The sequence below is a fragment of the Pteronotus mesoamericanus genome, unplaced genomic scaffold (assembly GCF_021234165.1).
Source record: "Pteronotus mesoamericanus isolate MK-2021 breed Mesoamerican mustached bat unplaced genomic scaffold, CSHL_Meso_final contig_20, whole genome shotgun sequence".
NCBI lineage: Eukaryota > Metazoa > Chordata > Mammalia > Chiroptera > Mormoopidae > Pteronotus > Pteronotus mesoamericanus.
In genome coordinates this window covers 99172737-99187998 of record NW_026555085.1, presented here as the reverse complement: position 1 = coordinate 99187998, position 15262 = coordinate 99172737, and the positions used below count along the sequence as shown (strand labels likewise).

Genomic DNA, 15262 nt, shown 5'->3' with positions numbered 1-15262 from the left:
ACATCAAGTGTATTAGAACCCATTTCAAGAAAAAAATGAGCGAGCCGCAGAGAGAGCGAGCTGCGGGGGTCTGTGAAGCAACAGCACCGCAGGGCGGAGGTGGGGGGCGCGAATCCATGGGGCAGGCGGGTCTCCCTGCTGGAGGAGGGAGGCTGAATTCAGCTGAATTCAGTAACCAGGCTGAGGCTCTGGACTTACAAGAGCGGAGAATGAAATCCTGGGTCATGGTGACACCAAGGTTGTCATGGGCCTATAAGGGACTCTTCAATAGCCAGCGAGTTGCCAAGTAGTGACATTTATACATTGTTCTTCTTGAACTGAAACAGTTGTAAGATTATTAATGTGAAAGTCACTATTTTGGAACTGCGTTCATTCCAACTAGGTATCATTTAAAGTTTGCCTTTGCTGAATTTACAAGAAGCATTATTTTAATAAAGGGAGAGGGAAGATTTCAGATGGCACCTAATTTATTTTAGAGAAAAAACCTTGAACCTGTCTGAAAAACATCTTTTACCATGTAGTTGAGAAATAAAGGCTCACCAGGCTCACCCACTTGTGAGTCCCTGCTTCCTAGGACACGCGCTATGCAAACCCGGGCCGAAGAGCCGGGCGGCGGCGTGCACAACCTGCGCAGCTAGACGTGGCGGCCGAGGCACCGCCAGACGAGTCAGTGACGACGGGGCTCAGATTTACTCTTTGTCACCCAAGGAAATACTCCTAATTTAGAGCAAAACTAAGGTCAGACCTTCATTTTTTCACAATTAGTGACAAATATGCAAAAAGTGTTTGTGGACAGTCAGTGCAACAGACACTCTTCCGGAGTGCACACCAACACTTAGGGCAGTCTTTGTGCAGCTGATTTCAGCTTTCTTCTTCCCATACAAATTCATTTGTTAATAACTTACATATCAATTACATAATCCCTTTCTATCTATTAAAGCAAGTCCCTATGGCCCTCTTGCAAACACTTTGTAAGAGTGGTTATTGAATGTGTTTGCTTGAAGGTAGAAGAGTACTATTTCATAAAATATACTTCAATTAAACATTTCACACATTTATTTTGGCTTGATCCCATTTGTACATTTAATAATTCAGGTTTCACAGTATTAATATACAGTTCTGAAAGTTTCCCCTAATTTCACAGGAATTTTTTTCTTACTCTCTAGTATTGTTGATATATTTCCAAAATGTTGTTCTTTGATCCCTGAAGGCAAGCGGTTTGTCTCTTGTGCCACGGGTGGCGCACTGAACAGAAGAGCCCTGGGGAGGGGCACATCTAAGGCCGGGGAGACGACCCAGCAGGGCCTGCTCTGACCCCTGGCTCTGCCACACACTAGCTGTGGGATCATGGGTAATCTACTTAACCTGCTCGCTTGCAAAATGGAATTAATGCCATGGGCTTCCCATTAACTAAGGAAATGGGCGAGCTTGCTCAAATTTGAATGCTGACATGGCTGCTGTGTATCCTGGTGAAGCTGCTGACCTGTTGTATGCCTCAGTTTCTTTATCTGTCAAGTAGAGTGAGTAATAACAGCACAAAGTACTTAATTTGTGAAAAACACTTAGAACAGGACCCAGGACATAGTAACATTTGATAAGTGTTGGCTGTTATCATTAATAACAATTTTGGGGAAGCTATTCCTGACAATAAAATAGCAAAAGAGATCATACAGTATTTCCCCCTGCCCCACTGAGAGCACTTAAAAATCAAACCAAACCAAACCAAACCAAACCAAACCAAACGGAGTTAGTACCAGAAAGAGAGAGAAGGCCGATGACCACTGTGGGCCACTGCGCAAGTGACCCTTTCCAGAGATTTACAACATATACTACAAAGATTGCAAGCTGAACATTTTCCCCATGACTTGGGTAGTTAAAAGAAACAAGAAAAAAAAATCATTTGGGACCCCTTTTAAAAGGATCAACAAAGCGAGAAATGCAAAGGTAAGAGTATTTATGGACTCAACTGAAATGTGTTCCGAGCGTAATTCCCTGTCACTTAGGGCTCGCTGAGGAGAGGGCAAACGAGGAGGAGAGGTGAGCGGTTCCCACCTCATAGGGGACGGTGCTGGCTGTCACCTGGGGAAAGGCCAGACCCCGGCACACAGACACACAGACGTTTTCTTTCAGAGTGAGGAAGTGTAAGTATGAAAATTACCATTCTTACGTTAAATTGTTTCTAATACCAACCTAAGCTCAGTGTGTATGCCTTAGAAAAACCTCAAAACAAAAACCCTCTTCACGCTGAACCCGAGCATGGCGCGGTGGACCCCCTGAGCTGTGTTTGCACCAGAGGCTCCAGAGTTGAAGCAAGATTTAGACTCACGGGACATTAGAATCAGGAGCAACTTCCAAGGTAATATAATCTCATTTTCTCCAGGAAAAGTAATTCCCACAGAATAGGCAACGGTCCAAGCACATAGCCGTTTGGATGAGTCCCCTCAAAGGTTCCATGCTCTGAAATGAAGGCTCATCAGATAGTCCTCCTTCCCCTATGATGAGGCTGCAAGAGTGAGTTACATGTGCGTGGAAAGACTAGCTGAAATGTCCACGAAGCCCCGTGAATGTTAGTCGTTAGGTGCTAGGCCTTCAGCTAGCCGCCCCTACCCCTCTTCTGGAAACAAGGCTCTGACGTTGTCTCCAGTTACATTCTGAGCAAGAGCCACATTTTTTGAGCCCCCCACAATTTGTAATCTGCCTTCCAACACTCACTGAAGTCTCCTTCCTTTCATGACAGCCAAAGAAGCCCGGCTGCGAAGACGGCCACCACGCTGAGCAAGGGTGCGGGCGCAGCAGCCTCTCACGCAGCTGGGTGACTCAGGGTCCTGCCAGCGGGGACGTAGGTCCCCAGGGCCCCCTGGGGTGATGGCCTGGGAGAACCACGTATGACACAGGAGACGAGGAACCTGGCACTCTGACTGCACGCACGAACAGAGGCTGGGAGGGGCCGTAGCAAAGCGTTAGGTTGAGGGGTTCTAACGCAGTTTTCCAAACAAAAGAAACAGTTGGCATGTAATAGAGCAAAGTGTGAGGCCAGGAAATGATGCTACCCCAGTAGTGTGGAAGGGGCTTAAATTCCTTTGGAAAGAGGTTGTAAAACAACAAGATAATTCAATTTTCAAACTGCGAAGTACTATCAAGCAGCCAGGAAGGCTTTCCTGAGAAACAGCAGGTAAAAAGTCACAAGGTGTCTGGGTCCCCTCGTACACTTGTCTGGCCTGTGGGTGCGCACTCAGCAGGGACCACCAGATGCAAAGGCCTGGGGGGATAACGAGGCTGGGACGCAGTGACCCCAACTCCGCTGCGGAGGCGCAAACATTCTACTACAGTTCCCTCGTGGGGATTCTTCAGCTTCACTCGGAGTGTTGCTGGTATTTTCAGAAGTGGGAAACTCTGGGAATTGTGCCAGATTATCTCACCCTCTCTAAAGTATGCATTAATGTCTAATTTAAATAAACAAAATATTAAAAAGGTGCTGAATTCAAATGCCTTGCTGCCAAAAGTGACTTCGGAATACATGTATCAGGGTTGGAACCTTGATGAAAGGGTTCCCCGTGTGTATGACAAAACATACATCGACTTCCAGGAAGGCAGAATGTAAACAGTGCATTTGGGCATGATGCCACTTATTTTTCTCCTCTTGCCTAATTTCCCTCTTTGAAAGACATGCCTCTTTCAGGCTTTGTCCCGTCTTCTAAGAGTAAGACTGGCAACTGGAAAATCAGAACTACTATTTACCTGCACTAGTGCTTTGAAGGACTGAGAGAAGACTTCCTGGGGCGACGGCCTTCTGAATAGGGAGCACGTTATTGTAAAGATAATTATACGCAGAGAAGAAGGGGGCCAGCTCAGGGTTCAGCATAATAAAACCCGAGTTTTAAATAAGAAACTTTTGAGGACAAGGTTTGCGTCGTTTGCTCAGCAGCATTTATACAGAAACAAGGATTTATGCTTTTATTAATAACAATGTATGAAGAGCACTTACCGCAGTGTCTGATGCATGAATGCTTAATGAAGAGTTGCTATAATTATTCTTCCCATCATTATGGGCAACTAAAGGACTGTGGGTTTGCATTAACCTCACATATCTGTCAGGTAACAAGTAACGGGATCTTAAAAGATGTTAGTAATACTCAGATCTGAAATAATGAACATATTAACAAAATTTCTACAACCTATTGCCACGCATTTGGAACAACTTTTTTCTTCTCTGTTTTTACCTTGTGGTCCATACTGGCTCATCTGTGGACCGTAAGTTCCACTTGAGTTACTCTGCTGAAAGCTACCGATCCCAGGATGCATCTGGCCTCCGGGAGAAGGATGAGGCGACATGGATGGTCCTGTCTGCTGAGGTCCATATTGAGACATTTGAGGGTTTCTTTGTGTGCCTGCCATAAAACCTAAGTAGGAAATAAATGGAGATATATAAATGCAGGTGACAAAAATGGCCATGGAATTGTGAGGAAGAAGGGCGGGGAGAAGGCTGGCGCGGTGAGGTTCCCCTAAGAGAAACATCCAAAGACCAGAGTCCAGTGTGGAGGATTTTGGAGCTAGCCGGGCCCCAACTCTGAGCTCTCATTAGAGGTTCTGGGAACCCAGTGGATCATGGACTTGAACTAGGGAGAGGAGAAGGTGGAGAGGCAAGTTCCCTTAATGTGCCTTACAGATGTGGTCCCTGACACAAAGCAACTCCCTATTCCTGTGGGGATGGACATGCTATACATGTTGCCTCATCTGTGGGACATGTGTCACTCAAACGTCCTGCCCCTCTCTGAGGTCCAGGCCACCAGCAGCCTCCTCCTGCACACAGCTGTTCACCTGATGCCCACCCAGCACGCGGACCTGTGCATTCCTGGTTCATACTGTCCCTGCGGGTGAACCGTAAGCGGCTGGCAGGGCTGACGTGTACTCTGCTGCTCCAAACACAGCGGGACCTCCTCTTGCGAACCCGTCCTGCCCGCTGTCTCCCCATCTCCGTTGAGGGCACCGCCACCCACTCAAAGGCTCGCGTCGGGACCCCTGACGCCCTCCTCCCGCCCTCCCGCTTTCCCGTGTGCAGCCCATCCGTCAGCGCATCCTGCTGTCTCTACCTCTCCATCTCCACAAGCCGGCCCCGACCACGGTCTAACTCATCTCTCTCTCTCTGCCCCATAGCCCACTCTGCTCCTTTTCGTGCCCTCACCGCCCCCCAAAGCTGCCAGGAATGATGTCTCAGGAATACAAAAAGATACGAGAGCACGTCCTTCCCTTGCACAGAGCCCTTCGAGGCTTCCCACCGATCCTGCAGATACGACGCAAACACCTGACTATGGTGTCCGGGGTCACCTGCGGTGTGGCGCTGTCTTCCTCACGGCAACCCCACTTCCCATGTTTTTCCTCCTCCCCACTGGCCCGCCTGGCCCCTGGCCTTCTGGCAGCTCCTGGAGGCTCCTCCTCACCCTCCAGGCCTGCCTTCCTTTTCATAACCTGCCATCACCGTATTTTACGTTTGGCTCACTCATCATCTCTCTTCCCACTGAAGTGGGAGCCTCACGACGGCGAGGGTGTCTGTGCCCACTGTTGCATCCAAAGTGGCCGGCAGAGTATTTGGCGCATGCTGCGTATCAAAAAGGACTTTGATGTATCAAAATATGGGCAAGAATGTGGAATAAGCTATGAAACACTTTTTTAGACACAGTGTGCCCCAAATGAAGACATGCCTCGAAGAAAAAGCTAACATCACTAAACTAGCATGCTGACAAAGGGTCGTTTGAGAAACAGCTCTGAGGACCCAGAGTTTGGGCTGGGGAGAGTTCCTGGGCGTCAGGTGAAGGCTCCTGTGCGCTGGAGCTGGCAGGTTCTGCCTACTCCGCAGGGAACCTAGAGCAGAAGCTTCCAGAGAGCCTACTGAGGCAGCGGGAGGGAAAGGTGATCCAAGGTGATCCAAGGTGGGTCCAAGGTGAGCCTAAGTTAGGGGTTACATGGGACAGGGCATTTAAAAGACCATGGTTTACATCTCAGAAGAAAAGAAAAGATTTCTTAACATTGCTTCTGTCTACGGACATAGGCATAAAATTACCTAGAGCTGTTCCCTATTATGGGTTCTGTCTAAAGAGACTGACAAGTATGTAGAGATGTTCCTTATTATCCTATTTCATTTATTTATTAAGATAAGCCTTATGAAATGGAGCTCAATTGGCAGCTTCCAGATATAAATCAGCATAAGAAATGTTTGCTTTTTGAAATCTGAAAACAAACAGAAATCAGAGCACTAAAATTACTAAAAATGATTGCATCTTAAGATGTTACATGAAATATTTATCTAAGCCTTACTATGAAATTCTCAGGAGTTTCATATAGAGTCCTGTTTAATAAAAAATGTGTTCCCATTCCATACAGGTTGTGTGGCTTTTTATTTCTTTCAGAGAATGACTGCTTTCTTCTTCCTTAGTTAAGCAAAGTACTGGGCTTTTAGTTTGCATGAAATCTCACTGCACCCATAAAGTGTCCACGCTGAAGGGCTTACAGCCTCTGATAATGCTGTGTGTCCTTAGGCCATTGTGGCCTCTGGGGCACTTACTCTAGGCTTCTGGTTTGTTCACCTGCGTTCTATGATTCTACCTGGGCAAAGCTATTTCTTTATTTCCAACTAGTCAGTCCTTCAAAAATACACGCCCTGTTCCACTTGAACTGCCACTGGCATTCTGCAGAATATCGAGTATGTGAAAAGGCTCCAGAAGAGGTGGGATGGTCAAAGCTATTTCAAGTGGAATGAGTTGCCGCATCAAATTCAACACCTTGGGGACAAGGTCACATGGGGTATGGACTCTCCCTCTATCCACAGAAGTTGACATTGAAAAGCTTACTTTTTTCTCTACATGCTTTTCCTGTGGCACCACTTACAAGTGCTTCCTGCAACCCTGTTTGATATTTACAGTTAGAAACACCCCCTTCCAGCTGTCCCAAGACAATGAAAGGAGGAGGTGACAGCTGCCCTGACTCCTTTCTGAGCTCTGCTCTTCTCACGGCGGCCAGATGGGAACAGAGGCCTAGGGAAAAGTCTTGTGTGCGTCACTAGTTCAGAACCCAGTAGGGAAAAAAAGACATGGAAATAAATATGCTGCAGTGTACATTGATCAAATGAACAGTGTGACTTGAGGCAAATTATACATTTTCTGAGTCTCAGTTTCCTCATCTTTAGCTGAAGAAGAGGTTGCTGTAAGATTGACTGAGATAAATATGAAAGTGTTCTGTAATCTGTCATGGGATACACAAAAGTAAGAGATTAGCATGGTAGTTTTTCTGGTCTGCAAGCTATCATAAATACCTTTTAACTCCTGACTACCCCACTTGTTCAGATTCAGTGTCCAGCAGGAAGGGACAAGCTGGTTTTATTCCTACATTTGTTTTTTATTTAAATATGTGGAATTCACATTACTTCAGTTCTTATGTAACTGAGTAAAATCCAAAAGGTTAAAAAGCACACATCCTACCACTGAGTTCCTCTCGCCAAGGCAAATATTTTTTAATGTACCAGTTAGAAATAGTTTGTAATTTGTGTTTGATTCTGTAATTTTTGTATCATGAATAAAGCTGAATATTTAATTTAATTGCTGTTGTCTAGAACTGTTGGTATCAATTGCTCACCTTTCTGTTGGTGACTCTATGTCTTTAACTCTATGCCACTAAAAAAAGACATCCATTATGGATATAACCATATTTTAAAAAAGCTGTTGAATATCCTAATAATCTAAATAAAATGATGTAAAGTTAGAAGATGGAAGTTAGCTTTAAAAAGAAGCATTTCTACTTTTCATCCTACAGAGAAGAATTCTGAAATCTATTGCTGTTTCCCTCTCTGCAAAACAGGGACAGATATATCTACCACGGGCGGCCACTGTGGGGATGCAATGAGGTAATTCCTGCAAATAGTACAGCAGTGCCTGGTACAGAGTAGGCTTTCAACAATTACTAGCTATGACTGTATTATTTTATATTCAAAAAGGGAAGCAAGGGAGGCAGCCTGGCAAAACAGCACGGGCACTGGGCGAGCACGTGAGGCCGGGCCGTCCGCATCACTGTGCAGGACGCGCGCCCGACTCCCTGGCCCTGCCTCAGCCCCTCCCTGCTGGGCGGCCAGACTGGACGCCAGCGCCTGCGGGGACTCCCTCCCAGCCCTGCCGCTCTATGCGGCTCGCTTACGCATTCTTCTCCCAGGAAAAACCTCACCCAGACCTGTAATTTCCATGTTTATTTTTTGGGGGGGAGGGTATTCCTTGTTTTGTTTTGTCTTAACCATTTCCAAAAATCAAATTTCAACCCCAAATTTTCAACCTATTTAAGGTGACATATTTATTTGATTATATTTTCTTCTTTTAGAAAAAGCTGTTATAAACTGACAGCTGCCCTGGCTGGTGTGGCTCAGTGGACTGAGCGCCAGCCTTGGAACCAAGGGTCGCCAGTTCAATTGCCAGTCAGGGCACACACCTGGGTTGCGGGTCAGGTCCCCAGTAGGGGCGTGTGAGAGGTAACCACGCATTGATGTTTCTCTCCCTTTCTTCTTCCCTTGCCCCCTCTCTAAAAATAAATAAATAAAAACTTAAAAAAAATAAAATAAACTGACAGCTAAGAGAATGAAGCTGCTTTAGTAACAGGTGTACAATTTTTCTAGTTATAAGCCATTGAAGTCAAACTTTCTAGCAAGGGGAATTTAGAAAGTATAAAATGAATTTCCTACATATTATAAAAGTATATTGAATTACTAGTGGTATTATAGAATTATATGCCCCAAGTAAAGTGCTAAAATGAAAAATTCAAACTTTGGAAAAAGTACTACTTCAGACAATTACTATTTACATTACATAAAAGAACTTGCCAAAAAATCCTAGAAATTCCATATGAAAATGTGATTTATGTATTTTATCCAGAAGTCTGAGAAGGTTCATGTGAATGCATTTACTATTTTCAAGTCCTTCATTACAGGTGTATGCAGTCTCAAGCACTTGCACTAACACACTCCAAATGAAGAGAGGCACATTTCTAACATGAAAAAAGCAGAGCTTCCCCTTTAGGAAAGCGGGGGGGAGGAGGAGGGGAGGGGGAGAGAGAGAGAGAGAGAGAGTGTGCGTGCGCACGCGCGCAGCAAGCAGCTACCTTCTCAGAGAACAGGCCGCAGGAAACACATGCATGCACCTGCTGGAGTCAGAAGCTGTGCTCTCTTGTACGAAACAGTGAACACACTTCCAGTCCGGCCTTACAACATCAGGCTGAGGGGCGGCTAAGAAAAACATATGCAAAAGTGCTTTCCTGAGCTGGAAAACACCGTGAAAGCACCACACAAAGGCATTACTGTTGCCTTTTTAGCGATGCCACGGCCCTCCCTTCACTGCAGGAATTCCGATCTAAGCTGTCACAGTGGCGACTCCATCCGCAGAGATGTGACACAAGTACTGGCCATGTGCCTCAATTTAACTCTGGCTCTCTGGGGGCTGTGGGAAGAGCCGGAGGGCATTAAAAAGGGGAAAGGTGAGATCCTGGTCCTTGATGGACTAGAGTTAGTTGAGTAGAAACTGAAACCTGGCAACAGGGCAACGCGATAAACTAAGGCGCCGGGCAAGGAGCGAACTGCTGGGACAGAACCGTGGGCCAGCAGTGCCTGCCCGCCTGGGGCGGACATCCACTGCTGTGAGAGAGCGGAGGACCCGGCGCGGACTCGGGGCGAGGAAGGTTTCCTTGGAGAAGCCCTTCTTAGCTGAGACCTCAGCGATGTGTAGGGACGGGCCAGACACCTCTAACTAGGTGGCTTCTGAGATCCAGCTGAGATAAAACTATGTCCGACCAGCAAAGCGGACGTCCCCATGCATACTCTTGGAAGCTAAAGTTCCTGCATTCAGCTAAATCCCAGAAGTCCCCGGGGCACCATTTTACTCGGTCAGCTCTTTTCAGCGGTCAGTTTAACATCTGACCACTTTCTGGAAGGCTTCCACGTCCCAGCCGCTGAACGTCGGCAACCCACAGGGAAAGCCCACACCGCGCCTTGCAACTCCTGTCTTCTCACCAACTGACGGGCGTCTACATCCACGCCCACCTGCAAGGATTTTCTCCTTCCACAAGATACCACGCTGATATTTTACACTCCTTTTTCAATACAAACTCCCACTGAAAGGCGGCACAGTCTGAAAAAACGTTAGATCATGTCCTCTGGTGAACACGCAGTGTTCACCGCCCTGTAACTGATGTCTTCCCATCCTTTCTGGCTCAGCCTCCTGCTCCCTACCCTGGCCGTCCACAGAGCAGACACTCACAGGCTCAAAAAGCACCATGCACGTTGGCTGAGGCAGAGCGGCTGGCGCACCGCTCCCATTTGCTGGTGTGACCGCCTCTCCCCCAGACTGAGCACCCAGGCCTTAGAGCCATGTGCTCATCGCATCTGTCTCCTCAGGACCGAGCAAAGTGTCTGGCACAGAACTGGAAACAAACACGTGATTTTAATGAATGAGAAAACATCTTCATTCAGAGCCCATTTCCTTTTGCTGTGCACACACAGTTTAATACATGTGATGGTCTGGCTCCTTAGTTCGGAGGACACTTAGGAATCATTTCCGGGGAAAGGAAGGCAGCTATTCACGGAAACAACGGCAGACGGCTGACAGCTTCACAGGCCACAGAAAATGGTGATTTCTATCACCTAAACATCTGCCCAAAGCATCCACTCTGTCCATCCCCACTGCCACCGCAAATTCAAATTCTGGCTTTGCCACTTACAGTAGCTGACTTGAGGTAAGTTGGTTAACAGTCAAGCCTGCTTGCCTTTCCTGAAAAAATGGGGGTGACAACCGAGCCCACCTCCTAAGATTAAATGAGAAGATGTCACCTGCAACAGAGAGCTCGGAGTCTCCCAACAGACTGAAGGCTCAGTAAGTGACTGCTATTAGTATTCATGTTATTTTTCACATCACCCATTTATTTCCTGTCCGAAAGACTCCAAGTTTCCAGGCTCGTCTCCCTCGCCAGGTTCCACTACAGAGCAGTCGGCATGGGAAAGGCAGGAAGGGCCGTGAGTCCCTGGCCTGTAGTTAATGCACCGAGGTGACGATGTGACATCCGTGAGCTTCCTGGCAAACGGCCCGATGCCCTTCCGCAGGCAGCGTGCGGCCCTGCGGCCCACCTGCCCCGCACCTCCTCCACCCCAGCCGGCCATAGCTGCTGGATAGCTCCCCCGACTCCACTGACTATCCAGAAACCAGTGCCCTTTTCCAGAGAGCTAGTTCCAGAAATAATTGGCCCGCTGTGTTATTTGGCTCAGAAAAGCTAAGCCTGTCAGTTTCAGGCCACACACCCAACAACTACAGTGCTGATCAGCTGAGTGGTATCAAACTCTATGTACGTCCTTCCGGATCTGGCAGATTCCCTGGAGTTTGCCTATTAAAAAAGAGAGAGGGAGCAAAAGGACAAGAGGGGAAGCGGGGGCGGGGAGGGATCAGAATTCTGGTCTAGTGCATGACTGTTATATCTCAGTATAAAGGGGAAGGATCTTGACTTGCATTTCCCACTGGATCTCAAGCACCTATGACAGTGACTAGCTTGATAAACATTTATGCAATGGATGAATCAGTCCATTAGAGTTTTTTTGTGGCGCTTAAAGGGAGACCAGAGTCTGAAACAAGGAGACTATTCTCTTTCTCACTGTAAAGACAAACACCGCAGACCGTGGCCGGGAGGACGGGAGTTCTGCTCGTCAGCTGGGGGCTTGTCACGGAGCGCGGGGGCTTGTGAGGGAAGCCCCATCTTGGCCAGGCTTGTTCCCACCACCTGGTGAGATGCTAACAACTTGCCCTAAAATTTATTTCAAAGGCAAATAGTATTAACTTAAGATATTTCATTACAATCGGATACTTTTTTGAATGTCATTTTCCTATGTGCCCGGTAAGTAAAGGCGGGGCTGGTGGGGGGACCTGGACCCCACTCAGTCTGCATGGTCAGCACTGTCTTCTGGAGCGTCCCTTTCCCACAGGTGTTTATAGCACCAACAGGAAATTCCCGCACAGTCAGTTCTCAGTGCAGAGCAGTGCAAGCCATGCTAAGTCACGGCTAAGGAAAATGTTACTTCAGAGTCTAGTAGAGAGTCCTATGTTTTAGACTGAGCCAGAGACATTTTTCTTTTAATTAAAAAAAAAATTCCTTCATTGCTATTTTGGAAAACTGGCCCCCCAAAACTTATTAAATGAGTGAATTTTCAAGAACTTTCAATTATTTTCTTCAGCATTATACTAAGTATTTGTGGTCTACTAAGTGGATATTTTTTCTGCGTTAAAAAACATGCTATGTAATTCTCTCACTTGTTGAAGACCAAATTCTTATAGGAAAGAAAGATAGTGTTACTGTTGAAACCGTAGCAGATCAAAAAAATAAAGAGTAAAAGCTACTGATTTATGTAGTCATTATACACAAATGCCATTTCCCCTATGGGAGATGAAATGAACGCAGAATATTTTTATACAGCAGAAATGAGGAGAAACTCTTTATTGGACAAGACAGAGTTTATCTTTAGAAGTGCTTCAAAAATTCTCAAAAACAGAATAAATTTGTATTTAACTTGGGGGGGATGACACACACACAGGAAAATAGAGCAGAGATCCATGGACGCAAATGGGCAATGACAGGTTGTCCCAGCTCCTGAACAGTCACCGATGGGTCAGAGAACCAAGGAAAACACATCTCTAAGTTGACTGTTAGATGAAAACTGATTTAGAAAGAAAGTCAGATAAATAAGGACACAAAACCAGGAAATTTCAGAAAATTAAACTGGAAGGCAATTTAACATGGCTCTTAGCCTTCAACTGCATCTCCTTTTCCTTTTCATGCAAGACAACAAATTCTGCAACATAAGCATTAAAGACGTTAGCTCATGTGGGAAAAACAGTGAAGCACAAAGCCCAGGCCACACAGTCCATCCACCCATGAAAGAGAAGAGGGCAAAGGAGGGGCGAGCGAGCCGGGCCAGCGCAGGACGGCGAGCGAGCACAGAGCCCACCACAGCGGGCCGGGACTCTGCACCGCAGGCCCTGCGCCTGGCACAGAGCGCCTGCACTGTCGGGGCACCACGGCACTCACGGGGCCTCAAGCCACCGAGAAGCAAAGCATGCTTTTCCTTTGGCACATGGACAATTTATTTTCATGCTGGCATCTGTTAAAAATTCACAGGATAGCTGCCTTCTTTCTTCAAGCCAGTTCGACAAAAGATATTTCCCCACACGTGTGAAATTACGGTCACACACGGTGCCACCTTGGCAGAGAGGCTCCAACGACAAACACAGACAGTGGTTTCTCATCACAAATAGGTGTCAGATTCCCATTTGGAGAGGAAAATAGGGTTGGAAGAGTATTCTTGTTACATTTTAATATCTCCAGTGTTTACCTGCCCGCCTACTTCTCACACCACGAGCTGCTTCGAGAAGGGCAGAAACTAATGGCCCGTACAAGGCGGTGACCCAGCCCCCCGGTGTTCTCCCAGCTGTGCCGTCAGGTGAGTTGGCACGAGGGCCCCTTCCCTCCCTGCCACCACAGCATCCTACAGTTGGAGGCACAGGAGACGGCATCTAAGTTCTCCCCATCTGCTGGTGAACCCCTCTCCGCTGCTGACCTCATCTGTCACTGGGAAGGTGAGAGTCGGCGGGGGGAGAGCAGACTGACTACTACCCTGATGGTAGATGGGGCCAAAACATCCAGCCTTTCCTTATACAAATCTTCTGAGTTTTAGCTGCAAAAGTCCGCTGCAGGGCGGAGTTCAAAGACAATCGTATGGATGCTGCCCCATGCTGGAAGAAGCAAAGAAACTACTTTTTTTTAAGGCTTTCAACCCATGTCTCGCCCGAGTCGTTTGTGCCTGATGCTTATGCTTACGCTCACTATTACTATTTCCACAGTGCTTTGCAATTTATAATTCCCGGACACAGGACTGCACTTGATCCATGTGACAAATCCATGGGACACGCCGGTCCTCAGTTTACATGAAACAAGGATTTAATTAATTACCCAAGGTCAAAAAACTAATTAGTGATAAAGCCTGTGCCTAAACCCAGATTTTTTGGTTCCAGAACTCCTTGAGGATTCAAAAGAGAAAAGCAGGTATGATACAAGGCACTGGGGTTATGAAACTGAATGAGGCCACATGGTCCTTGCCCTCACCGAGCTCTCTCTAGGGGAGAGCTCAACTGTGAATCCCAGCAATGGGTCATGACTGGACCCAGGCTGTTTAGGGGTGGGGTGCCCGGGCCACAGGGCAGCACTGTGACAAGTAATGGCTTCGTTTATCTGTTCACTCAGCAAACCCAGATTCAAACACCTAGCAGATGCCAGGCTACTGAGGACATTCAGGGTTAGCAAGGATCGGCAAGGGGACCCTATGTCGGGTAGGAATGGGGTTTAGGTGTGGGTGACAAAAAGGAGGGAGAGAAGAGTTTATATAAAGATCCCCAAAGAGGCCCAGCGTGGTGGGAGACAGCGAGACAGAAAGGGGGGCTATGCAGGATGGGGAAGGGCCTCCGAACCAGACCAATTCGGGCTGCGTTTCTCCGAAGGCAAAGGGGAGCTCCTCAAGGCGTGGGAAGGGGAGGGCACAGCCTAAGTGGTCTCTAGACACACCCTGGGGACAAGGCACAGGGAGTCGGCAGGAAGGGAATGGAGCTGAAACAGGAAGGACACTGGGAGGTCGTTGAAGGAGCTCAGGTGGCCTTGGGTGCGATGGTGGATACCAAGGAAGGGGGTGTCTGCAAAGCATCCCGGGGAACATCCACAGACCACGATGCCTAGTGCGGGGCAGGTGGGGGAGAGGCGGCATCGAGGGTGCCCTTAGCTTTGTGGCTCAGGACGCCCGGCAGGCGGTGGTCTCTCACTGACAGCCAGGCCCGTAAGGCACAGGAAAAACCATCTTGTCATAAATAAGTGCATGCAATGCACATTGTTGAATTTACCCAGGATCCAGATGTTCTCAAACACTTCCGCGGGAGAATAATCAGTCGATTACAAATGAGTGTTAGCTATTGAAAACAAGCTTAAATTGGCAATTCAAAAAATACTGCATGTAACAAAATTAACAAGACTATGCTTCTTTTAAAATATTTAAAATTTAGATTAATGATTCCTCAATGACTATAAATCGACTTTTATTCTATGTGATACTTGTTTTCCCAGCTTTTTTGTGCACAGATCTCTCGACAGTAGGCTTAACAGGAACTTAATGATGACTCTAACACAGGCCCTACGCTGTTACTTCCTTCACTCC

At 47.1% G+C, this 15262-nt stretch overlaps 1 protein-coding gene across 4 annotated transcripts in view; it reads right to left on the bottom strand.

Moving 5' to 3' along the window:
* Positions 1-15262, bottom strand: part of ARID1B (AT-rich interaction domain 1B) — a 399594-nt gene that overhangs the window by 66809 nt on the left and 317523 nt on the right. For all 4 annotated transcript variants that reach the window (XM_054570149.1, XM_054570150.1, XM_054570152.1 and 1 more), the window contains exon 8: positions 4221-4400. In XM_054570149.1, coding sequence (XP_054426124.1) covers positions 4221-4400 — 180 coding nt within the window. The remainder of the gene's footprint in view (positions 1-4220; positions 4401-15262) is intronic.